Genomic DNA, 27,454 nt, shown 5'->3' with positions numbered 1-27,454 from the left:
GCCCGAAACGTCGTAATTTGTTTTTTTAATTTATTTTCATTTAATTTTTTACCTACGTGACTTTACCGAAAAAAACAAAGAGTATGAATCCTTGCAGTCACGAAAACTTCAAATCCGGAATTATCCCTGCTATGTAAGGTGACTATGTAAGGTAAGGTGATCTGTGGTGCAACGGAGTGCTCCGACCTTCCAGCCACCCGGGGCCACATCCCTTGCAGAATTACTGGACAAAATTCCACGAAACTCCTGGACGGATCAGAAACTCCCGAGACCCCAGCAGCACGCACCGCCCAACCGCGCCCTATTCCATCGGTTTATTTTTATTTTTAAATTATGAGCATCTTAAGACATCGTACAAGGCAAACGTTAATCTCTAATAAGTAAATAGTCAAACATTTCGTTATCTAGACACCACCTTTATTTATATGGTGACAACCTGGTCTTACCGACGCCCCTCACCCCCGACCCTTTCCTCCCCTACACAATAACCAAAATAGATCTGCCCCTTTCGACCCCCTCTACCGTTACATCGAGCCAACCTTGTGTGTGAACGATGACGCTCCCACCCCCTGCCCGCCACGCAACCCCCCCCCCCCGCGCCCACCCCCATCAACAATCGCACAGCTCTACAAAGCCCGCAACGTTAATTGCGAGACCCAATGGAGCCGAGGAACACCGTCGGCGGAACGGAGGCTGGGTGCGTTGGCGTTTCACTGCAGCACGCAGACTTTGTCGACCCCGTCGGGTCGCAAGGCGGCGTGGACGATGGCGGGGGAGGGAGAACCCTCGGCCTGCGCACCGCGCCGCTGTCCCGCCCCCCTGCGACTTCGTGTTGTATCGAATATCGGACAAACGCAGCCGGAGAGAAGTTTTATTTAAAGCGTGGATTTCGGTAGATTCCACCGCGACCGTGAATCGCACCGCCCGCGTTCTGTACTGCGGTAGGGCCGCACCCCCCCCCACCCACCACCATTCCCACGCAGGGGCAGTCGGTGGTTGTGGGACGCAGATTCTCCTCCATCCCTTCTAATCCCACCCCCATTCCATCCCCTCCCCCTCTCTGCAGAGCAACGTTTGCCACCAAGGCCAGACGACACTCTTTACTCCTTTTTCCACTGCCACATCCGAGCAGAGGCAGCGGTCGGGGGGGGCCCTCACGGACCGGGTTGGGTTTTTCCACTGGCTATTTTTCTCGAGCCGAGCCGGAACACAAAGCAGCAATCTTGCTGCTTTGCCTCGCGAGACATCCGAATCCGGATCGAGGCTAAGCAGGACCAAAGGGGGGTTGTGACGTCAGCCGGTACGCCGCGAGAACACGCGGTTACCGCACCGTCCAGGTGCTTCCCAATTGATTTGCTCCTCGGGACGCGAGGCAGTGGAAAAACAACCCGAGCTGCACCAGTCTGGCACGGCACCGGCGCAGCTCGATTGTGCCAGTGGAAAAAAGCATCACTCGCGCCCGTCTACACGTCTGCCACCCCCCCCCCCCCAACCTTGCCAGCATTCCCTCCCATCTGCCCCGATCGGACGAACGGGTGGGCAGACAGACAAGCGGTGGCGTCTCGGAAATGGCGATTAAATCAACGGTAATCAACATGGCGTCTCTGAATTGTGTTCTCAACATTAGGTTCGTCTTTCGTCGGTAATGTTTACGATATAATATATTTATTTAATTTTAACTTTCGTTCCCCTCCCCCCCACTCCCCCCCCCATTGATGTACGACTGCTTGCTTGCTTGCTGGCTTTTTTTTAAACTATTCTCTCTATTTAATAAGTGGCCGGGACACGGTGGTTTAATGGTGACTGGATGAAATGTACGTGGCTGGTGTTGCGATACAGCGGTCGGCAGAGCAAGCCCTGATAATGAGCGGCGGCACATCTGTGTTTTTTTAAATAAAACAATAAAAAGAATGATAAGGCCAAGACTAAACGAATGAGAGAGAAACAAATATAACCCCCTTCCCGTGTGTTGTCAACTGGGTGCTGAGCGCGGGGGGGGGGGGGCGGTGGGGGGGGGGCCCTGTGGGGCAGTGGGCGGAGCCCGTGGGAGGAGGAGGAGGAGGGGGAGAGGGGAGGGGCTAGGAGCCCAGGAGCCGCTCTATGGCGGCGTTGATATCTCCGCCCGTCGCTATCAGCGCCTGCAGGTTCGCGTCCCGGTTCACGAAGCCCATGGCCTGCAGTTGGTCCAGCTGCGAGCGGAACCGCACCTCGGGGCTCACGATGGCACCCCCTAGTGGCTGCACTCACACAAACAAAAAGACAAAGGTCGCCAATGTAGCTTTGAACTGTCAGGGCAAGTGCTGTTAACGAGTAGCATTTAAAAGAAGGTCGATGTGGCACACAAGGGGGGTGGGGGTGCCCAGCACCACGCCAGGCCACCTTTGTCTCCCCTTCAACGCTGTCGACCAAGGGGGGGTCTCCAGGAACGATTCCCGGTCACAGCCACCATTGTCGTTGGCTGCCAGCGGGAATAAAATTTGGGTCCCTGGGTTCGTAGCGCGCGCGCACGCGCACACACAATACGGCTTTGCGATCGTTGGAGCTGCCCGGGCACCGTGTTTTAAGAAGCTGCTGGCACGTGGAATGAAACGTCGGACACCACAACAAACGGCACGCGGTGCAACCAGAAGACAGATCACGAGTTGTGTCGCACGACTCGCCGAACCTCCGCAATCGTGACCCTGCCATGTTTTTTGTAATCCACGCCAAGCGCGGCAGACACGTTTAGATTTTCACCGACGGTAAACTATTTTTGTGGATGTCGTATAAAACAGGCAGGCCTACATCAAGGCCTTGGTGACATATACGCCCCCGATATAAAAAATTCTCAGAACTGGAACTTCGCCAAAATTAAGAGAAAAAACACACTTGATGTGACAGTTTATCTGTGCAGTCACTGTTGACCGGGCAAAGCCCATGAACACACTTCTGAACTAGGTTTTAAACAATAAAACTATTCAAAATATTAACTATTTTTTATTTTACCAAGTAAGGTCCACCAAGCTGTACAGCTCTTTTTCAGAAGCGACCTGGCCACAAGTGATAGCTCAACTAAGTGGCTTATCACGTTGAAATTTCTAACGGCCAAATACTCTAAAAGCATGTTTCTAAATGTGGAAGGAAAAACCGGAGGACCTGGAGAAAAATCCACACAACCACGGGGAGAACATGCAAACTCCAAATATACGGGCATCAGTCGAGATGGAACCCACGACCTCCTGTTTTATCAAGCGAGGTAGTTAACATTCGGCATTTAATCCCAGTCATCTGAAAACTGGATTCGAAACTCGCCAAAATCAAACGTCGATTTTGAGCCACAACGGCCATGAATGACGACCGTGTTGAGGCCCTCCTTGGCTGTATCGCCTGCAGGCCTACACATCCCACGTATGGATCAGTGGACTCCAGGCCTTGTAGCATTTAGATTTCCTAACTCCGTGCATCGCACACTGAGATCCCTTCATGAACTGCCCCTTATAACTGACAATTATTTTAACATGGGAATGAAACGTTATCTGCTTATTTAGATTGTTAACTATATTCTCCACGACGAAGCTAATGATTATTTTTCTGGCATTCATCGTTTACTTACGTGAAAACATAAAAAAATAGTTCGTTCGACAGCGCCTGTTGTTGGACAACCGCGCGGTAACTGCAGACAACTGCGCGGTCCCAGACCGGGCGAGCCGCTGCCACAAATGAAATATGGGCCGATTACCGTCTTAACAGCGGCCATAAATAAAGCGGGCCGGGGGTGGGGGTTGTCTGTGGCTAACCGCACAGCATCCTGCCTGCGAGCTGCTACCGTAAAACCGTCACCGATTACCTTAAAAAACAAACGTGCGAAACCACACACGGCCGACAACAAAAGCGGTGTTTCACCGCAGCGGAAGAACGCGGAATTGCGACCTCAACAACAACAACCGGCCCTCACCTGCGAGCTGCCCATCCCCGCGAGTGCCTGCAGCATCTGCTGCATGAACTCCTGCTGCGCCGGGGTGGGAGCCTGCCCCAAGCCCAGGCCCGCCGCCGCCGTTCCAACGCCACCCGTGCCTCCCCCCCCCAACGTTCCGCTGCCCCCCAACGTTCCGCCCCCGCCCGCCGTTCCGCCGGCGGCGGCGGTCGTGGCCGTGCCTCCGTCTGTCGCCGTCCCGCTCGCCGGCGCTGCCGCCGACTCTGGCTGGGCACCACCCCCCGGGGTGGACAGTGCCGCCCCACCGACGCCGTCAAAGCTGCCCGGCACCAGCCTGCGTGGAGGACGGCGGGAGGACGGCGGGAGGGAAGGGCGCAACAGCATCAAGCGATGTGGCCGGCGAAACTTCAGAGGTTATTCAGAGACCTCTTTCTACCACGCAAACAGAACCCCGGCGCCGTGGACCGTGCCGAGCCAGCCCGGCGTGGTTTGGAAAGCTACCAGTGGGGCTTGCTTTTATACCGCGGAAGCTGAGCCCATTCCCAACACGGCCAAGTGAGTGATGGAAGGCGAGAAAATGGATCGATGCAGGTTGGCTACATACGGTGCAAAATGAGTTCAACGTACGTACGTACATACGTAGCTAACAATGATGTGTGTGCTGGTCTCTCACCCCGGCATGAGGCCTGGAACCTCGTTGGCGAGGACCTGTAGCCCCTGCTGGATCTGCATGAGCGCCATCATGGCGCGCGGGTTCGCGATGGCCGACATCACGTCCGGGTTCTGCATCTGTGTGGGCGGAGCATGGGGGAGACGCGCACGGGGGGAGAGACGCGTGCGGGGAGACGCGCACGGGGAGGGACACGCACGGGGAGGGACACAGGGAAAACCACACATGGGGAGACACATGGACGGTTTGAGCAATGGCAATGTGTTCCCTGTCCCCACACACAGCGAGTTGTATTTGAGCATGGCGAGGATACCGGTCTAGTAGACACGTATATCTGTCCACGATAACCAACTATCAGGTAGCTGATGTAGCGTCCAGCTTAATTTGCATGCAAATGGAATAGGATGGCGATCGGGGGTTAGGCTGCCCATGCGGGAATCGCGAGCACGGGCGTTTTGAGACCAACTTCCCTAAGGCTAAAATTGGAATTCACATATAATTTGAATGAATTACAATAAATTCTTACAGGCATGCACCAAACAATATTGCGTAACATGTGCATCGTATAACCATCAAATGCAATCAGATCGAAGCTATTGAACCAGGTGACAGCCCAGTGACCTGGGCTAACGTACACAGTCGACGAATCATGCTGTGTGGGCAGCGTCGCGCATTCACACGTGCAGAGGTTAACCCACAAGAGGCCCACGTGCAAAGAACCACAACCGCCGCCGCTTACAAAACACGTCCAGCAGTCAAACGTGGCTCGCGCCGCTGCTTACAAAGCAGTGCGCCTGCCGCACTGAAAGGTAACGAGGCACAGGCTGGGGGGGGGGGGGAGAGACACAGCCATCCTCACACCTGCTGTAGGAACACGGGGAGCTGCGTCCTCATATGCTCTCTGAGCTGCGGGTTCCCTTCGAAGATGGGGCTTGTCAGGAACACCTGGCAGGTTAAAGGGAACAAGGTGGGGAGAGAGAGAGAGACAGCTAGGATACAAGACAGCTAGGATACAATCTCGCTTGCCCAGGCTCGCCCGTGACACCACTCTCTTTAAAATACGACGGAAAATCAAATTTCGCAACGCGGCGTTCATCTCCATATCGGTTTCGCCCTTAACTCGTCGGGGGGGGGGGAGGTTATCACAACGTCAGTTTCGTAAATCGAAATAGACATTCGCATCTCCATAAGAGTTTTTTTTTTGGGTTAGATCGCATAAATGTGTCGTTAAACCCACCCACAGCCGAATAGTAAGGTTTGTCCCGTCAACAAAACGTGCCAATTCGTTACTAGATCAGCGCACCGGTGCGTTGGGAAGAGTGACGAGGAGGCGTGTGACCGCCGGTGAGCGAGTGGCCGAATCGAATCGGCGAGCGTTGTATCATCAATCACACCTTGCCCCCCCCCCCCCCCCGCTGCATGGGTAGGTCGGGAGCTTCGTCAACTTGCACTATAATCCACCAACCCTCACCTCCAAAGTGCTCCATTGCAGGCATGTGCCACCAGCATATGTACGGGCGTGCGTGCAGCTGTACGTACGGTTGTATGTGTGTGTGCGTGTGGTCGTATGTATGTAAGGTTGTGCGTGCGTGCGTGCGGCTGTACGTACGGCGGCTGCGCATGTGGTCGTATGTACGCGTGTGCGTGCGACTGTGCATACGGTTGTATGCGTGCATGCGTGCGGCCGTGTAAACGCGTGCGACTGCCGCCGCCAGGTGCGTACCTGCTCAGCGAGCGAGGGGTTCAGGGCGAGCGCCTGCAGCATCGCGGGCATGTACGGCGCCGACATCATGTTCTGCATGAGCTGGGGGTTCGCCGCAACCTGCCTCATCACGCCTCCTGGGATCACCAGCATCGCTGCCACACGCGCGCACACACACACGCACGCGCACACCAGACGCACACGCGCACGCACGGGGTACAAAGACGCCCTCCGTTTAGCTGTGCGGACCTGCTGCGGCACGCCCCGTTAACGACTGCCTATTAGCGGGAGGCCCCCCCCGACTTACGGTCGGGGGGGCCCTCCCAACTCCCGCACCCCACCACAGCCACTTTTACCTCCCCCTGGTGGTGGTGAAATGGAGGGACGCGGCGATACGAGAGACCGCTGCCACGCTGGTCAGCGTGGGTTGGTGATAGTTGGGGGACGATAAGAGAGTACGACAACGCATTTTGCTACACCGCCCTCTGCTGCCCCCCAGGCAGCACTGCAGGCCACACAAAGGTGGTCGCCGTCCCAGCACAATCCAGGGCTCGACCGGCTTCCGCGATCCGACGAGATCGGACGATTATTATCATTAGAAAAAGGGACAAAGGTGCAGCGCTGATATTTCTTACTCACGCCACTGCTGGAGGAAGGGCCTTCAGTAGAGCGAGCTCTATGAGCCCATCTAATAGGGCGTTATTGGGCCTACTCTCCCACGCTGGCCAGGCATCTTCAAAGAGGTGAGAGTACTGCACTTAAAACTCCACCACGCGCAACCCGCCGATGAAATTAACTGTGGTGAACCCATACCCACAGCTTGGTGGACAGAGGGCGGGAGAGGCAGTGGGGAATTTTAAAAACTTGCCCCATGGCTTCAAGTGCCACACCAGTGACATCTTGGTCACGAGCCAAATATGTCGCTGACCATCACACTGCTGTGGCAGCAGCAGCAGCATCCCTTGGTGCCGCCATCGTCGTCATCAAAATCAGAATATTTATTTATACTGGAGGAATTTATACTGGAGGATGTCAGGTCAGGGCACGGGGTCAGAACGTTACAGGAACAAACAAGAGAAAAACAAGACTCATATTTTTTCAATAGCGTATCCCTCTCACTTCCTGTCATCCTTAAATCCGTAACCATCCTCACCCTTCCCCTGGATATCAAAAATGATAGCGCGAGTAAAACGCTGGCGCCACCGACCGGGATGGATGCCCAGCGGGTTGGAGACGCTGGGCGTCGCGCCGGGCGTCTGCTGCTGGAGGAGCGGCGAGGCGGGCGAGGCGGAGCCGGGTCGTGGCGACAGCGCCGGACCCCACGGGTTGGGCAGCGGCTCGCGGTTCTCGGTGCGCGACGGTTGCCCCTCGGCGTTGCCGCCGCCTGGCGCCGTGCCGCCCGTCCCTCCCGAGCCCGCGTTGCCGCCGGGGCCGCTGAGCAGCGAGGCGAACGGGTTCCCTCCGAACTGCGGAGGGGGCGGAGCGACGGTGCGGGTGATGCAGAGAGATTGATGGATGACGAGGCGGATCGTTACCGTGCGGGGCAGGAGACGGTTGTCCCCCTTCGCGTGGTGGCTCCCCCGCCCCGAACCTGTTACGTCTTTTCGTGTCACCTTAAACGCAACTAATGTACCGTAACGCGGCGTCGAAATGGACGTCGTCAATTCTAATTCAATACGCAAGAAAATAAATAAATGGTTCGTTCCTAAATTCCCCGGTTAACTGAAAAAGGCATACACACCGCATCTCAGCGCTGCCATTCTATTGCTCCTGCTGCTGCCAAGCCAAGGGGACCCCCCAGCCCCCTAGTGGCAGTTGTCCATGTACATCAGAAGGTGCACCGGACTGCCCTGTCCTCATGCTGGCCTGAGAGAAGGTTCTGTCGTCACGTTTGTTAATTTCGCGCGATGCACTGACATACATTGCAGCTGCGTCAGTAGTTACTGTTGCGACACCTCCCGAATCAACTGCATCAACCGAGTCGCCTCCACCACTCACATCACCCTTCACACCAGCTGAATCATCTGCCCCAATATCATTCATCCCTCTCTTGAAGCTTATGTAGTGGCATAGCGTTGGCTGCTGGCGGAAAAAGGTAAATGCGGTGTACGGCAGTACTCAACGTCAGCAGGCCACGATATATAGGAGAGCGGGACCATCTAGGGCAGGGGTCGGCAACCTATGGCTCACGAGCCAGATGTGGCTCTTTTGATGACTGCATCTGGCTCGCAAATAAATCTTAGCTGACATTTCTTAACATGATACTTATAAGTCTTAGCATGCTAAGCCTTATAAGTCTTATCATGTTAAGAAATGTCAGCTAAGATGTATTTGCGAGCCAGATGCAGTCATGAAAAGAGCCACATCTGGCTCGCGAGCCATAGGTTGCCGACCCCTGATCTAGGGGAAAGGTCACAGAAGGGCCCATTGGGAAACCCCGGGAACCCGCTAGTAGGTTCCAGAAAGGGGGCGTGGCCCGGGGGCGGAGCAAGGCCACGCTGGGAGTATAAGAGGGGCCCCCTTGTGTGGGACATCGTGGATGTTGCTGGAAGTGGGATCCCCGTCGTGCTGCTCAAGATCGTCGTCGTTACCATCTCCTCGTCGTCGTCTCTGTCTTCACCATCCCGGGGACGCTGTTAGTCAGACAGCCTACCAACTGTTCTAAGTCGTGGCGCCAGCAATAGACAGTCTTAATAATAAGTGTGCGCCCACGTGGTTGTGTGTTATCCCGATGGTGCTTGTTCAATAAAAGAAGTGCATCCAGTTATTACGGTCTCCGAGTTGAGTCGCTACACTTATATTGTCCCCTGCACATCATTGACGTCAAACTTCATTGCCTCAACTCTACGCATCACCCGAATCAACTACATCACCTGAGTCAACGCAGGGTTGTTGCTATTACTGTTGCTAACGTTTGGCCGTTGATATTTAATACACGAGCAGTTCACCGGACAAGTGCTCCTCTCTCTCTCTCCATTAGTCCGGCCAGCCAGGGTTTTACTGCATTTGAAAGTACAATCGCACCACGTGACATTATCACGAACCATTAGCTACAGCACTTGCATAGCTTGTTAACATCCCTTACCCCCCCCCCTCCCCGCCACCGCCCCCTCCCCCTTGTGTCGTCACCTGCTCCTGCGCGGCGCTCAGCATGGGCTCCTGGATGTCGGTGTACATACGGCGCAGCGCGTTGTACCCGCCGGGGATGCTTTCCAGGTTGCTGAGCGCGCGGTCCTGGTTTCGCATCATCTCCTGCATCATGGCCGGGTTGCGCGCCAGTTCCATCGTCTGCGTAGAACGCGCGCACGGAAAGATCAACAGGCAAACTCGGGCGTGCACAGAGGAACAGAGGACGCGGACGCATGCGCGCAAACGACGCGCGGACGGATGGATGGACGCACGGAAACGTTATGGGGGCATGCAGACAGACACGCGCGCACACACACACACACACACGGACACATGCAGACGCACACACATGGAACAGACACACAGACTCACGGCACACATAACGATACACAGAGGCACACACATGGATACATGCACAGACACAAAAGAGAGATGACACAGATGATGACATGCACAGACACAAGGACAGATAAAAGCAGAAACACACACAAACACGAGGGCATACACACACACACACACGGACGTACAGCCAAATGCACACACGGAGAGACGGACATGCGGTTACAACGATCGGGAAACCCACGCTGAGACACGGATGCGTGTTGCACAAATGGGGCAGCGGGTAGGTACAGCAAGGTTCTCGAGTTCAGTGGAAGGGTGTCCTGATAAATCCATTTTATCTCATAAAAACATCATTATTTCCATGAAGACCAAACTTAGCTCATTACCCGTATGACTACTTGGGAGTATTAGCACTACCAATACCGTTACCAGCACCGCCTCCAACTCCGCAACGGTTTCAAACTCACCCCGAGGGGCCTGCGGGGTCAGTAACCCGCCTGCTGTACTGCGTCTCACCTGCCGCAGCAGCTCGGGGTTGTTGAGCATGTGCGTGATCTCGGGGTTGCGCTCCATCAGCTGCTGCATCTGTGGGTTTGTCATGATGAGCTGCCTCATCATCTCTGGGTTGCTGATCATCGTCTGCACAAAGGGGTTCTCCATGACCTGCAGTGGTATAAGGTGGGTTTGTGGGGGGGGGGGAGGAGGAGGCATGGGGGAAGGGGGTGGAGAACACGAGGCATGTGGTTGAGTGCCACGGTGTGGGGTGCTACGGTGGCTAGGAGATGTTAGCTGCCTCGCCTGGTATGCAAGCGGTCGTGTGTTCGATCCCGACATTGACACCTCCTCTATATTCTTGGTTCTTTCGGTAAAGTCACGTAGAAGGGAAATAATAAAATAATACAAATAAAACAATAAAATTCTCACGACGTTTCGATTGCAACACAAGCAATCATCAACAGGTGTGAAAGCCACAGAAACATTTTTTTTAAAGTAGCGTTTTTTTCTTCAAATTTTCTTGCTGTGGTTTTCACACCTGATGATGATTGCTTGTGTTGCAATCGAAACGTCGCGAGAATTGTATTGGTTTATTTTTATTATTTTATTATTTCCCTTCTACGTGACTTTACCGAAATAACCAACAATATGAATCCCTGCAGTCACGAAAGCTTTAAATCGAAATTTAATCTACTCTATATTTGGAGTTTGCGTGCCTCTCTCGATGTGGTTGTGCGGATTTAGTTTTTTTTTTATAGTGCGATGCAGCAAAGCTATTCTGAACAACACACACAAAGGCGCGGTTACAAATCGAAGGATGGCACAATTCCAATCATACCTTGCATGCACGTCGTGTTTTATTTTTTTTAAACAGTTGCTAGGCACAGGCCCAAGGGCCCAAAACGTCAAGCTGCCAGCAACAAACGGCACGATCAAAGTGGATAGCAGATAATTAAGAGTCGACAGGCTTCTTGAGTTGAGCAACGTTATTATTATTACAATAACTTGGGGGGGGGGAGGCGATGGAAGGGGATTTCCCAAGTGACGCAGTACCAGGGAAGAAGCGGAAAGAGAAGCGTGGTGAGTATTTGAGTGAGAGTGAGTGAGTGAGCAGGAAAGTGGCTGGGTAAGTGTGGTGCTTGAACACAGCACGGATGAGGCGAAACGGTCAATCTGGTTGACCCGAGTCAACAACATGGGGTAGAGGAACCAAAGAGTTCACCTATGGCTCACTGGAACAGTGACCATGGTGGTAGTCGTAGTAGCAATAGAAGAGTGATAAAGAGGTGACTGTCCGCCAGCGAGCAAGTGATAGGAGTGAAGAAGATGCATCCACCACATTGCTCGTACAATGTGCTCAGCCTTATGGCGGTGACCGTGTGGCGGTAACATTCACTAGGTGGTTGGAGTTTCGTTCGGCGTTGCGAGCCGCAAGAGCCGTGGGCCAGCGAGGGGCAGGGATTCAAACCTGGCTGAGCAGCTCGGGGTTGGACATGAGCTGGCGCTGCATCTGCTGCTGCATCTCCATGAAGTTGGAAGAGCCGACGCCGAGGTTACTGAGGCTGGCGAGACCACCGAGGTTCCCCCCTGCACCACAACGGACAGCGAGGGCACAGTCACGGTGCGTGAACGCGTGAACCTCATTCAACTCCGTCCCTTCCGCCCACAATGAGAGGGCACAATAACTCTCGTAAGGACAACGCGAAGGAAATTTAACTTTAGCACAAAGTTACGTCGCAAGTGGGGATTAGTGGAGGGGAAGCCTGCGCCAGTCAGAAGAAGCGAGGTGCCTCGGGTGACACTAGCAAGCGCCATCTGACAAGTCCCCCATGATGAAGCACAAGCGTCCGAGTTGTGGGAGGATCTGGGTTGCTCGGTCATCAACGGAAGCACCCTGACAAACTGGTCAATGAAGATGGAGGAGTCATTATCTAATGCGATGGACAGCGATGACAATTAACGGCTTAGCGTGTTGAAAAAAATGGCTAAAATATATCAAAAGGGGATGAACCAAAACGTGCAAAGAACACTGGAGCGTGAAGGAGCCAACACCACAGCACCGGACGAGCCAACACACCACCACCGCCACACCATTCAATCACACCACTCCACTCAATCACACAGCCACGCAGCACTGCCACACCACTCCACTCACCGAGGAAGAATGGCGGCAGGCCGGGAAGCGGCTGTGTGGGGGGTGGTGCGGTGGTGCTGCTGCTGCTGCTGGAGCCTGTGGAGGTGGGTGTGGTGCTGGCACCCGAGGAGGTTGGCGCCGGCTGTGATGCCGGCTCCTGTGATCTGGGGGTCAGATGGAGAGGGACCAGCGGGGGTTATTGATGGGGGGGGACAGTTGGGGGGGGGGGATCAGAGTTTCAGCAATGGCAGGGAAATGATCTTCCTGTTGTTGCTGCTGTTGAATTTGCTTTTCAGTTGAACTATTGAAACTAGCCATGCTGGATTCATCACCACGAGCCCTTCTCGGTAGATACCCCAGCCGGCCACCCCTCTAAATGTCCACTCAAGCAATTCAAGATCACTTCTCATCCACGTGGTGGGATCACCTCTGACATCCTCCGTCTCACCAGCACTCTACACACACCCTCTGAGCTCTACCCCCCCCCTCTCTGGCTGCACCCACCATCCTCTCCCTCCAGGGTACCACCTCTGCAGCCGTGTAAGCTTGTGCCTCTGGCAGGGCTGGTGGAATTGCTGTCACGTTGAAACAATACATTCCAAGACTTTCACCTCATCCGAGTATCTCCCCCTCTCCGTCTCCCTTCACCTCTCCCCTCCCATCGACAAACTCTCTGCCATCTACAGTTGGCCAAATTCGCCCACGAATATTCAGCTACAGAAGCTCTCGGCACGTGGAGTGAAATGGTGGACGTTGTGATGAATAGCGGTTAAGACAATCGGAAATTAGGGCGGAGAGCTAGCTTAAGTGTTCTTCATTATCCGTGCTCTTACCCTTCCTGCCTACGCTACCCAAGATAATTCAGAGCTGACTGTATTATATTGTAATTGAGAGCCGACTGTACTGTATTGTAATTGTGAGCCAACTGTATTGTATTGTAATTGAGAGCCAACTGAATTGTATTGTAATTGAGAGCCAACTGTATTGTATTGTAATTGAGAGCCAACTGTATTGCACTGTAATTGAGAGCCAACTGTATTGCACTGTAATTGAGAGCCAACTCTATTGTATTGTAATTGAGAGCCGACTGTATTGCATTATGTAATAGATCAGTAATCAGCCACTTAGCATGTGACTCACCTATAAGGAATTGCAATGTGTTGTGTATTACTTAATAATACACTTCCAGGCTGCACTACAGCTATCCCAGCAATTCTTCTCAATTTCAATTGATTATCTAACTAATCTTGGCCAGTAATAAATCGTTCTGCATAACACTTCAACGTTATCAAAATCAATTGAATGTCCTTGTTGGCAAGCATGCCCTGCCACTGCTGACACAGCTGTGTTTGGGAAAATGTAATGTTCCTTTGGTGTTCTTTTAGTCTTACGCTAATGTTACGTCCCGTCTGTCCAATATAACACTTACCGCATAAAGCAATTGATCCGATATACACCTTCTGTTGATAACTTTGGTAATTCTTCTTTAGTACAAGACAGTAGTTTTTGAATTTTGCGTACCGTACCACCCACGCCTCTGATCTCGAATCCTGATGGGGTTTAACAATGATTATGTCATCCTGCACTATTTAAGACCGGAAGCAGGTGGATGGCTTCACTATTCTGGCAAATCGCCCGAAGATGCTGGATGTAATTACCAGTGAAACGTCGTACTCAAACTGTAAATGTCGTGGATCCACTCTTCCAACACACCGGTGGGCTAAAGTAGTCAACTATTTTGTCTTTTGCCAATGTGACACATTTTTTACTGATTGGCCGTGTCGGGTGGTGGAGGGTTGCGACACATTTATAAATAACGCGATCTAACCCAAAAACCTTTATTATCAACTGTATTGCATTGTAATTGAGAACCGACTGTATTGTATTGTAAATGAGAGCCAACTGCATTGCATTGTAATTGAGCCAACTGTATTGTATTGTAATTGAGCCAACTGCATTGTATTGTAAATGAGAGCTAACTATTGTATTCTAATTGAGCCAAGTGTATTGCATTATAATTCAGAGCCGACTTACTGTATTGTATTGTAATTTGAGAGCCGACATTATTGTCATTGAGCCAAGTGAATTGTATTGTAATTGAGAGCCGACTGTATTGCATTACAATTGAGAGCCGACTCTACTGCATTCCAATTGAGAGCCTATTGTATTGTAATCGAGAGCCTTGGCTGCAAGCCACTGCCAGGCTTTCCGTGACTCCGGGGCCTTCCAGCGAACGTGCGCTCCCCAGTATTAATTTAGTTGGCAATTTTTTTCATTATTTTACTCGTTCTAAATAAAGCAACCTGTGGAATTCTAGCCGAGTCTCATTCTATTAGTATCATCAACTACAGCAGTCACGTATTTGGTCAAAGCGGAGTTATTCAACGTTGGTGCGACAGGCCGCTCAATATCCCCCTCTGCCAATATTACCAGGTCAGCCAATCAGAAAAATGTTTTTACATACAGTCCTCTCGTTTTATCCGCGTGTGGTTTCTCCGATTTGTGGATGAACTGCGCACATCAGATTTTAACATGTATTAATAACTCTTGGATGTTTTCGCTTCAGCCCAAATTATTAACATAAAAACAGTTATACCACGTTATTTTTGGAAATGTTCATTACAAGTCACGTGCTTAAACCTAACAAATATGTGCTCCGGTAAATCCTAAATCCACGTGATCGCCTCAATAGTAAAGTAGTTACATATCTTTACAACAGTTTGATTGATGTTGATTGCCATGGTTCTGATACCCAATTCGTGGAGTCTTCTGCGAGGGAGCAGGAAAGTGTTATCGTCACCACGCGCATCGACCGTGAGTATTCGTTCTTAATTTATAGAGATCCGCGGAAGATGAATATTTCTGGACTATCCGCAATATTAAATTATCCGCGGCCGTCCTCCCCCGTCATTAGAGCGGATAATCAAGTCTACTGTACATACATATGGCTAATTATCACATTCGGCCTCCTTGAGTGCACCGCAGTCTCGAACAATGTTGCTGAATGATCTCAGTCTCAGCGTCTTTATCAGGACCCGTTAATTCCATATTTGTCACAGCCAGTCATGCTTTTGTCTTTGACGGAGTAGGCGGGTCGCCGTCAATGAAGAATTTTCATCGCTCATCGTCGTTTAAAAGAGACAACGCTACTCCGGCGCGCGGGTTACCCACCTGCCCTGCGTCTTGATGACCAAGTGAACTGTGAGACCGTCCTTCACGCCGTTCTGGCTCAGCGAGTCCGGATCCTTGAGGATCTTCCCCGCGAAGATGAGCACCAGCTGATCGGGCTGAGCCTTGAATCGCTTCGAGATCTCCTCCTTGAACTGAATGTGCACGGGGGGGGGGGGGGGGGAGCAAGAGCCGACAATGTTTTTGTTATTCTACGTAAAATATATAATTGGAAGACGCCTGCACTAGGAAACGGTTCTTATGAGATGTGTTATCCCCACAGCCAACAGAGGTTTGTATGTATGGGAACTTATTTCGCACTGTACGTAGCCAGCCGTGCTAATCGGAGGTGCGGGTTTTCCTACCGACTCGAGTTTTCCTCCAACATGCAAAACGCTACTTACAAAGAAATGTCCTAAACATCCGAGTGATCCACAATTGATTTGTGTCAGATGGCATAAGTCAAATGTGGGTCGTAAATCCTCCTCCACCTGAAACACCCAATCAGCAGAGCTGCGGGGCGAACAAACGTGCCAATTTGCGTCCGCTTCAGCACATGACCAGTGTGCTGGACAGCGATCCACGCACATTTAACTATTTGTGTTGGGCTGAGGAGGGTCTACGACACACATTTTACTTCTGCAATCAGATCCAGCAATCAGTTATAAATAGTAAATATTGGTCGTGAAGGCCTACGTGTTCAATCGGAAAAGTCAACCTGAAAACGCGTATGAAAGAGTTAATGTATGAAGAGTTAACTAGGTTTCTCAGATAAATAAATAAAAATATGTTACATTGAAGTCTCTCAACTCGAGCCAAGCCTGACGCCAATGAAAACAACCCAGTGCAAGCGTGGCATGCAAATAAGATAGGCGTGCCCGATTTGCTAGATCACCTACTTAATAATCTGGCGTATTTTTGTCTGTATATATGTGTACGCATAACACCTCCTAGATCGCTCTAGCAAATTGAAACGAACGAGTTAGTTACTCGAAAGTTTGCGATTTGGAAATTTACGCACGACGTCGAAATAGCAACAACAAAAAGACCATCGACCTCATACGGCCGCTTATCTGTTTTGCGATTTACAATAAACTGCCACGTGATGCGAGCCCCGTTTTCAATAATCACACAACAGGATTGGCGAGCGCCATTTATTACGGTTTAATCTCAACAGGCTTCCCACCAATCAGGCGTACATTGCACCACCGGCGACACAAGTGGCGCTCTCGTGACGTTGAGGTGAGGAGCGCGCGAGAAGCGGCTGGAATGTTCCCTGGCATAATCAACCCTGGGTCCAAGGTCTACTGACTGTAGCACCCACCCTCCCTCCCCACGTGCCTGCACCGATGCCACCGTAATGCCCCCCCGAGTTCCTCATGCAACGCACGAGCCAGAGAGGCAGAACGCCTCCAGAGCTCCCGTGCTTACCGGATGACTCATCATCAGCCATGCTCAATCCCACTGATGGGCAAGCCCTCCCCGAGCCGTTACCATCTCTCACGATAATCCGCCAAGCGCCTGCACCATGAGCTTAATTTCCTTGATCCATCTCCTAGGCGCGTCCCCTCGGAAAAATTCCATTCCTTGGTTGCCGCTCCCCATCACTATTCTTGACCAGCGGCCATCACCCCTTCTCGCCCTGACGTGTCCTGCACTCAAGCCCACCGGCTTTTCTTCAGTTTGTCAGTTCAGCAAGATTTGAACAACGCGACGGTCCGGGTGTTGTACGTAGCAGTGATGGCCACAGTTGTCCACTTCATACCCATGTAACGCCGACGACTGTGGTTAGTTTTTTTTAAAGCTTTATTAATAATTCTATGCAGACTAAATGTGTAAACATCAATGATCGGTCGGCCGCACATTTTTAAATGCCAAACTATAAAGGCAAAGGTCCAGCCCTGTGCGTGTGTATCTGCCCGATCGCATTAGCCAACGTGCTGACTGATGAGCCCATACACATACATAGGCTTAGATGAGCAACTCAATACACTTGCATAGTGCCCCATACACTTACATAGGCTTACATCTGTTGAGCCAACAGCTTCATTATTTGCATAAGGTCAGATGCTCAGATTTTCTCTCTCTATGTGCTTCTATTCTGTGCCTCTACTCTCGTTACATCCACTGTTCTCACCTCTCGGTTACACCACATCCTCTCATCTCACCCTCGGTCTCCCACTCCTCCCTTCTGGTGCCTTCCCCAGAATGAAACTCAGATTCAACAACAGAGATAAGCGTAAATAACAAAAGTCGACCACAATGCTCTGTTAGCAACATTTCCCAGTTGACTCCGACATAAGACTCGCATTGAACGGTCAAGGCCTTTTAAAGTTTTAACTCTGTGAAAACAAAACTGATGCCCAATGCAGTAATCAAGAGTTCTCACAATTAACACCCACAGCAGATATACCCACCGACTAGAAATGTGTTTATACATAAATAGTGCGTGCAGGGATGAATGGAGTGCAGTCACTTAGAATGCTGTCACCAATCCAATCTTTGGTTCACCAGGAGATCCAAACAAACTCCTTGAGAAACCCATGTAGTGTATGAGCATAGTCTTGTTCGCAAGAATACCTGGTCAACGGATCATTAACAAATGTGCCAGGATTTGTTACCCTATGTTTTAAACAGCAGATGGGTTATATAATGCAAGCGCCGAGAAATAAATGACTTTGCGTCCATGTCTGTACAACGCCTCTTATCCGTGAAATGATGTGGATAATAGGGCCAACTTGGCATTTCCAGGAGATCAATTCTGGGTGATTTATCTGTGGATAAAAGTGGATATTATGAATGTACCACAACTTCTGGCTCACTCCTCTTATCTGAAAACAGGAAGCATTCTTTAGCGGATATAATATTTTCTTGCATCTATTAGGATATGGATAATATAAATGACTATATGGTGTACTCTGCGAGTTTAAGATCTCAGCTCGGTCACCAATTTGTTTCTCCATTTCATCCAGCTCAATTCCAATGTTTGAGAATTTTTAAAAAAAATATCGGTTAGACTGCTATGCGACAGACATTTCCCCCTCTGTGGCAGGACGGATGGTAACGTGCTCACCCCTGAAAGTAATGTCATTGTGGAACGCATCGGTGATGTCTGCTGGCCGAGTTGCCTTGAAAAGAAGAGCTTCTTAGCTCAACAAACTTTACTATGGAAATAGACTCATGATTCTACAGTGTGGACCAGAGATCACGAGAAGGGATCTCAATGGCAGCTCTCTTGATATCCTTTTCCGTTGTCCACTCTCACACGAATGGATGAACTGCTGTGCTAAAATTCCTACTGGTGTCTTCGTTTTATAGCGCCTTTGGCACAATCTGGTTCAACTTGATGACAAGAGACAATACATTTAAGTTGTTCGTTAAAGTTAACTTTAATTTATAACTGCATGACTGAGGCCTAACAGTGAGAATACATTTAAACACATAGTCACCTTAATCCTCATCATACCGGTAGCCATTTTAAAACAATCAGAATCTGAATATTTATTTATACTGGAGGAATCAGACGAGCTATGAAGTTATTTTTTCACAGATGTCCAGTATCGTGATCGAACCCACGACATCCTTCATACCAGGCGAGGTAGTTAACATGTTGCCACCGTGGCGCTCATAATTACAGTGAGGGAAAAAAAGTATTTGATCCCCTGCTGATTTTGTACGTTTGTCCACTGACAAAGAAATGATCAGTCTATAATTTTAATGGTAGGGTTATTTGAACAGTGAGAGACAGAATAACAACAAAATCCGGAAAAACGCATGTCAAAAATGTTATAAATTGATTTGCATTTTAATGAGGGAAATAAGTATTTGACCCCCTCTCAATCAGAAAGATTTCTGGCTCCCAGGTGTCTTTCATACAGGTAACGAGCTGAGATTAGGAGCACACTTTTAAAGGGAGTGATCCTAATCTCAGCTTGTTACCTGTATAAAAGACACCTGTCCACAGAAGCAATCAATCAGATTCCAAACTCTCCACCATGGCCAAGACCAAAGAGCTTTCCAAGGATGTCAGGGACAAGATTGTAGACCTACACAAGGCTGGAATGGGCTACAAGACCATTGCCAAGCAGCTTGGTGAGAAGGTGACAACAGTTGGTGCGATTATTCGCAAATGGAAGAAACACAAAAGAACTGTCAATCTCCCTCGGCCTGGGGCTCCATGCAAGATCTCACCTCGTGGAGTTGCAATGATCATGAGAACGGTGAGGAATCAGCCCAGAACCACACGGGAGGATCTTGTCAATTATCTCAAGGCAGCTGGGACCATAGTCACCAAGAAAACAATTGGTAACACACTACGCCGTGAAGGACTGAAATCCTGCAGCGCCCGCAAGGTCCCCCCGCTCAAGAAAGCACATATACATGCCTGTCTGAAGTTTGCCAATGAACATCTGAATGATTCAGAGGACAACTGGGTGAAATGTTGTGGTATTTGACATCAACTCAACTCGCCGTGTTTGGAGGAGGAGGAATGCTGCCTATGACCCCAAGAACACCATCCCCACCGTCAAACATGGAGGTGGAAACATTATGCTTCGGGGGTGTTTTTCTGCTAAGGGGAAAGGACAACTTCACCGCATCAAAGGGAGGATGTACGGGGCCATGTATCGTCAAATCTTGGGTGAGAACCTCCTTCCCTCAACCAGGGCATTGAAAATGCGTCGTGGATGGGTATTCCAGCATGACAATGACCCAAAACACACGGCTAAGGCAACAAAGGAGTGGCTCAAAAAGAAGCACGTTAAGGTCCTGGAGTGGCCTAGCCAGTCTCCAGACCTTAATCCCATAGAAAATCTGTGGAGGGAGCTGAAGGTTCGAGTTGCCAAATGTCAGCCTCGAAACCTTAATGACTTGGAGAAGTCTTCTTTGGTTCTTTCGGTAAAGTCACGTAGAATGAGAATAAAATAATTGATAAAATAAAATAACACAATAAAATTCTCACGACGTTTCGGCCACAACACAAGCAGCCTTCATCAGGTGAAGGGACGAGACTGTCTGGAAGACAATGCTGGAGTGAGAATTTTATTGTGTTATTTTATTTTATCAATTTATTATTTTATTCTCATTCTACGTGACTTTACCGAAAGAACCAAAGAAGATGAATCCTTGCAGTCACGAAAGCTTTAAATCGAGACTTGGAGAAGATCTGCAAAGAGGAGTGGGACAAAATCCCTCCTGAGATGTGTGCAAACCTGGTGGCCAAATACAAGAAACGTCTGACCTCTGTGATTGCCAACAAGGGTTTTGCCACCAAGTACTAAGTCATGTTTTGCAGAGGGGGTCAAATACTTATTTCCCTCATTAAAATGCAAATCAATTTATAACATTTTTGACATGCGTTTTTCTGGATTTTTTTTGTTGTTATTCTGTCTCTCACTGTTCAAATAAACCTACCATTAAAATTATAGACTGATCATTTCTTTGTCAGTGGGCAAACGTACAAAATCAGCAGGGGATCAAATACTTTTTTCCCTCACTGTACATTACAACCACAACACAACAAGAATGCGATTGCTAAATATTTGAACACCGTCTATAAGTGTATTCTTTGGGTCTTTCGGTAAAGTCACGTAGATCGGTTCAAAGAAAATAACCCCCAAAAAATCACGAAAAAACTACGACGTTTCGATCGCAACGCAAGCGATCGTTATCAGGAGGAAACAATAGAGGAAAGCTACTGAGACAGACTGTGTTTAAAGGTTTGAAATGGGTGTAGCCCAAGGGTCATTAACGAAGTGGGCAGGGCTATTGATGTTAAGGTGAGAAATTATCGTGTTGTATGTGCCTATGATATGATCACCCGGAATGCACCATCCCTATCTCGCCAAATCTCGGAAGCTATGCAGAGTTAAGCTTGGATTTAGTGGATTGATGGACGACCAACAGCATGTCATTGGACGACTTTCAACGGGCTAACGTGGTGGGCAGAATTAAAATCCATTGCTGTGCTGTTCTTATATGCGTCAATGCGCTTCCCCCATTCACCAATCTGCACTGCACTATCGTGGTGGCCAAATAACCAACCTGCCCCCACGACCAGTACGGGGTTGGGGTGGCCCTCACCCAGCAGTGGATTGACATTTACCTAAGTTCACGTTGCAGAAAAACAATTTCAAGTCATAGGGAAACTTGACATAATGACGCATGGGGGGGGGGCAAGCCAATGGGGGTAAAATGACTAGACGATTGCCAGTGTAATATTAGTCATCAGTTCTGACTTTTAAGACCGTCTAGCAGTTTTGAACGTTACATCACAATCACGGAAACTATTGTGAAACGTTTAAAACAATTACGAATTTGTCCATTCAAAGAGAACGGGACGTGCAAGTGAGTGGCATGGAATTCTTCCGTGCGATTTTTTTTGCGAGAGAATAAAACTCGACCACGTAAAATGTTTCCAAGCCCCCCCCCCCCTCCCCCAACAATTTAAGTAACATATTTATTTAAAATCTGGTAAACATTTAATGTTAAATCCAATGTCTGTTTCGGGACTAATGGTAAACACCGGTCGTCTAAACAAGGCCCAGGCAGGAACTCGGTGCATTTCGAGTGCAAATAAAAAAAAATCGTGACTTTTGTTTGACTGTAGGCATTAAAACGCAGATATAGTTTGCAGGAGGCATTACATTAATCGACCTAAATTTAAATACACGTTTAAAGTGTGTTTAGAAATAAACCAAAATCGCGCGCGCCCGCACGCGCCGAGGCCTACACGGCGAGGCCTGCGCTCGCCTAGTTCGACGCATAACGCCGCACGCCGATGACTCGATATTGTCCTCGAATCAACTACGTTAATCTACCATTACAATTGTGACTTAAAAAAAACCCCACCACGAATACGTTGAAGCGGAACATTACAATGCGGGCGGTGTATGTGAAGATGTTGAAATTATGAAGATTTTTTTAAATGCTTATTTGATTGGTACAGTAATATATACTGTACTGTCAAACCACATTGCATCTGGGTGCTGTTGCTTGCTACCTTGGCAGCAACAATGGGCCGTCATCATAGCATAAATAATGTCCTTAAGAAATAGTTTTAAAAAAAACTATACTCTCCAGTATTAATTGCTAATAAAACACCGTACTTTCATAAGTACAGGGCCTCTCCCACGCCGTGCCAGTTCATGGGGGGGGATTTATTTGACCATATTTCACCACGCTCATCAGTACGTGGGGGGTATGTAAAGATTAAATGCACTGTTGCGCCGTAATGTCCATACTCCCGCATTTTCACCACCCCGCACTAGTCCACCGTGGTGAAGTATGGTCGAATAACCCCCCCACAAGGCGGGGGGGCAGGCGCTCATCCAGCGGTGGATTGACAAAGAGGGCCGTACCCGTACGTACGTGTACGAGAATGTGTTTACGTGATTTTGAAAACATCGGGAAATGACTGTAAAGGGGGTAAACGTCACAAACTACGGCAATCTGAGGGTAAGCTCAACGAAGATAAGATGTAGCGACGATTAAATCAGCTGGGAGGATTAGATGTCAGCACTGCGAGAGATGGTGGCGGATTTGGGAAGGACTTCATCCAGCAGTTGACTGACCATGGCTGCTGTTGCTGATGATGATGGGAGCTTTATTTGGACAAGCCGCATTCCAGTATAACAGAGGATGCGTTTAATGTCCTAACAACTACTCGCCCTTACAATGGGAATGCGGAATTCCTCCCACCTTGATAACCCTAAGAGCAAAAAACTTACATCAATTACTTACTTTACCTGGGGTCTTTAGACAATTACTAAACACTAATGTCGTTGCATTTGAAAAATCATTGCCCATAATATATATTTTTTGTAAGGTTAGATCGCAAAAAATATAAATGTGGTGTCGTCAAAACCGCCACCACCCGACACCCAATTAGTAAGGGGTTTGTGTCACGTAAAGCAGAACGTGGCCAATTCGTTACTAGTACAGCACTACAACATTCACAATTCGAGCGTGCTGTACCAGTAACGAATTGGCATGTTTTTTGTTTTTACGTGACAAACTTCACGAATTGGTAGCGTCGGGTGGTGGCGGGTTTTAACGACACATTTACGCAATGTCATCCAAAACTTATTATGGATATTGGTCGCAAAAGCCCAACGACTCCGTGTCATTGCATTTAGGCTATTTGTTATTTAAAACAAGTTTGTTGTCAACGTCAGTAATGATAACAACACTACTATACTGATTATTTTATTTTTCCTGAACCAGGACTGATGATGAACGTAAAGTACTGCACGTGTTTAAAGAGAATATTTATGATAATTTACAGTATACAGTGGCAGGCTATCAGTGACGAGCGATGAGAATGTGTTTAGTTACGTGGACATTTATGCGACTATTAAAAACACTGCTGATGGTCATGAGTAGTATTAGTATTCATATCGTGTCACTGATGACCACGTAGACTATTAAATGCAATGACTAACGTTAAACAAAATGAACATGCGGATGACCAAATCACCCGGAATGTGCCCCACCTCGTAAAATATCTGAAGCTATGCAAGCTTAGAGCATTAATATTGCTCGTTTGAGTAACCATTATGCGCAACAGGTTGCTATTGGCTAAGAGGCCACGTTGCGGGCAGTAGTCAGCAGTGTACAAAATGCAATTGTGTACAGTACTTCTATGCTCCCAACCTTCACACCAACACGTATTGACCAGCGTGGTGAAGTATGGTCAAACACCCCCATGACCAGCTCGGCGTTAAGCAGCATTCATCCAGGAGTAGATTTTGCAATATGTAAATGAGTGTCAATATTGAGCACATCCATTGAAACTATACATGGCACAGGATCAATGTTGTTACCAGCAGTGTTCGAATTTCAAACTCTCTAATTTACACATTAAACATTTATTAGGGTCTTGCGATTCGTAACGGTGTTAGTAATAGGCTCTTGGGCTCTTTGGAGTATGCAAAGAAATTAAACAATGCCGCGATTCAATGGGTGTTAAATCAGAACAAGCACACCATTGAATTACGCACATCACTGATCATATTCCGGCAGTGTCCCTGTGACTACAATCATAGTTAATGTTCCATCAATGAGTGGGCATACTTGACACATTACCGTCGAGTGCATTGATTGATCACTTATGCGTCTATCATCAGTCGTGATGCTGGTATAATTACTGCAGTCCACTCATACACAGTCCAATATTCACAATGCACATTTACCGGTTGCTGTTTACGCAGCGTTGTACGGAATCTCTATACCTCCTCTATGCGTCTCGGTCTACAGCAGCGTGAATACCCCAGCGTGAATACCCCTGGGGTATTTCACCATACTTCTGTACTTTAAGCACGGATGCTATCAACACACTATCATGCGTATTACTGCAGGTTCAGTGAGATCAAGAAAATACAATAACCACTATCCTTATTTAATGTATCGGTCAGACTATAACAGTGACGTACCGTAGTGCCTAAAATTAAGTGGGCCAGTTTTATTTCACACAATTGTGAAGCACTAACTGGTGGTTATTTTGGGTATATCCAGGAAGGCCACAGTCATCCGTAGAACTCTGAGGGTATTTATTCATATGACAGTGTTTTAAGCTAATTAGTGATGAGTTGTGTTTATTACACACGTGCCATGGAAAATCCACGCCCGCGAAAGGTCAATACTCTTGAGATCACCGGCGAATACGAATTCCTTCCCAAGCCTACTTGGAGAATCTATACGTCGCTGTTCATTAGCCGTGCCAAATCATCATCATCACCAAAGTCTACGCGAGTAACATGCAAAGACTGTGAGTGGCCTATCGAATCCGCTGCTACCATAAGTCGTGATGTAAAGTACTGCTTACTGTAATGCACTGCCTTATCTAATTAATGCCGATTAACACCGCTCTTGTTAAAAGTTCACCAAAAACAGCAAAACGTAGAGCCAACAATGGGATGAGGGCGCTTCATTTAAACTACACAGTATTTAACCACTAATGAAACTAATAATACTATTACTAGCTCACCAGTAAACACCATGCACTGTATATTACTTAACACTAAAACATGTTTATTAAAGACGTTATAAACGATGACACACGTGACAGTGCCCAGCATTGTGATGAGTGGCCTATCAAATCCACATTACACATTACCCACTGCTACCGTCAATAGCAGTATGCAACATCAGTATCACAGATTCCCTCATTGACCTCTCTCTCTACACATTAACCACTCGATCTTCGTAACGTAACGTGCATGCTGGGCACGTTTATAATACCAGAGTAACGTAAAGTGTTGGGTGGCATCAGCCCTGGGATGAGCGTGGCCTAATTCACACTCTAAAGCGATCGTCAACGATACTTAGAGCTGCAAGGCGAGTAACAAACGTCACGCTCAAATTAACCAACACTTTACAGTCCCAACAATAGTAACGTGAACACTGCAACCCGACGTGAAATAGTGAGCCCCGAAAGAGCGGCCTACCCCATTCACGCTAACACTTACCCCCCCACAACCTCAACAACCACGATTTATAAATCCCACAGCGTAAACCCAGCGGACGCGTTCTACGAAACTCTCGTCTCGGGTAACGATAACAGCAGAGACGTCAAACAACGTCGCGCAACGCACGGACACAGGGCCACGGCGGTCAGCCCGTAGGGGCGTGCGGGCGCTGGGGGCTACTACGAAGGAGAGGCCGGACGCCCGAGGCCGCCATGTCCCGCCGGTTCCTCCTCTCCTCCCCTCCTCCTCCTTCCCCCCCCCGACGCGCGCACCTCCTTCACGGTGGACGAGGCGGCGATCACGAAGTCCTCCTTGTCCTTGGGCGTCTTCACCGTCACGCGGATCTTGTCGCCCTCCGCCATGGCGAGAGGGGAGGTTGCGTGGGTGGTGGTGGTAGTTGGGGGGGGGCGGAAGGGGGGGGGGTAGGAAACCGGTGCCGATGAGAGCGAGCGGCGAGTGAAGGGAAAGAGAGCGAGAGATGACGGGAGAGAGAGGGAGAGAGAGCGAGCGAGAGAGAGAGCCAAGCGACCACAACCACCACCACCACGAGCACCGCAGCCGCCACTGCAGAGCCACGGACCAACCGCCAGGGGTCCAATCACAGGCGGCGACGAGCGCCACGTGACGGGCCGAGGCGAGTTGAAGTCCCCGTGCCATGTTGCGTGAGGGCAGAGCCATTTTAGTGCCGCATGGAGGAGCGGAGAGAGAGGGGTGGGGGGGTGGAGAGACGTTTTTATTTGGCTCTGGTCACCGCTTGCATTGGAAATCTTTGCTTCTTCCCCCCCCACCCACCTCCTCCGAGTGGCGTCTCAAAAGGATGAAGCGACGGCGCCGTCAGACATCTTGGTAAAGGGGGTTTTACGGGCTTCATAGTAGGGATTGAACGTCTTCATCATGGTCCAACCGAAACCGCATCCGCTGCACGAAGCGTGGCCACGGTCGATGCGGATACCCGACGCGTGCACACATGGAAAAATGTAAAACAATTCACCAGTAGTCAGGGGGGGGGGGGGGGGGGTGCGACCGTGGTCATCCAGAACGGACCGTAGAACGCATAAACGATGCAGTGGCCCCGATCCACGGATCCACGAATACACGAAGGAGACATCACGGCAGGTTTGCGTGGGGCTTTGACCACCTGAATGTGAAATTTTTCGTCGTTGGCTCTGCGTCTACATCATCAGCCGTACGAGGACGTATGATGAAGATCGTCATCGCGAGACGTGCTCTACCCGCTGCTGTTGTTGACTGCTGTCGTGGCAACAAAAATAACAAAGCAAAGCCAATACAATTTTTTTTAATTTAGTACAAAACTCAACAGTATTTCAAGAGCTGGTCCAAATTGTAATAATGCTATGCTTGGTAAATCAAATATGGTTATTACTTCTAGATTTGAAGCTTTCGTGACTGCAAGGATCCATACTATTTGGTTCTA

At 49.3% G+C, this 27,454-nt stretch overlaps 1 protein-coding gene across 2 annotated transcripts; it reads right to left on the bottom strand.

Annotated features, from left to right (window-relative positions):
* Positions 1-299: 299 nt before the first annotated feature.
* On the bottom strand, positions 300-26,625 carry LOC116954951 (ubiquilin-1-like). 2 transcript variants are annotated; one of them, XM_032975823.2, is made up of 12 exons: positions 26,292-26,625; positions 15,557-15,708; positions 12,407-12,549; positions 11,720-11,838; positions 10,273-10,419; positions 9,415-9,573; positions 7,493-7,751; positions 6,307-6,440; positions 5,445-5,528; positions 4,587-4,702; positions 3,935-4,247; positions 300-2,237 (listed from the first exon to the last, which is right to left on the bottom strand). In XM_032975823.2, exons 1-12 carry the CDS (start codon positions 26,379-26,381, stop codon positions 2,079-2,081), a joined length of 1,875 nt encoding a protein of 624 aa, XP_032831714.2. In that variant the 5' UTR covers positions 26,382-26,625; the 3' UTR covers positions 300-2,078. The 2 variants fall into 2 exon arrangements, with proteins under 2 accessions (XP_032831714.2, XP_032831715.2); XM_032975824.2 differs by having other exon boundaries at positions 6,307-6,422; positions 26,292-26,624.
* Between the last annotated feature and the right edge of the window lie 829 nt (positions 26,626-27,454).

Source organism: Petromyzon marinus, chromosome 57, assembly GCF_048934315.1.
Source record: "Petromyzon marinus isolate PM22_M1 ecotype Great Lakes invasive population chromosome 57, UKy_Petmar_22M1.pri1.0, whole genome shotgun sequence".
Classification (NCBI taxonomy): Eukaryota; Metazoa; Chordata; class Hyperoartia; order Petromyzontiformes; family Petromyzontidae; genus Petromyzon; species Petromyzon marinus.
The sequence above is the reverse complement of the archived record's forward strand: the minus strand, read 5'-3'. Positions and strand labels throughout refer to the sequence as shown.

Coding starts and splice junctions, on each gene's coding strand:
- LOC116954951 (XM_032975823.2), bottom strand. CDS start 26,381: ATGGCGGAGGGCGACAAGATCCGCGTGACGGTGAAGACGCCCAAGGAC. Junction 11,839..12,406: donor CCTGCCGCCATTCTTCCTCG/GTGAGTGGAGTG, acceptor GTTGTGGTGCAG/GGGGGAACCTCGGTGGTCTC. Junction 7,752..9,414: donor TGAGCGCCGCGCAGGAGCAG/GTGACGACACAA, acceptor CCCCCTCCGCAG/TTCGGAGGGAACCCGTTCGC.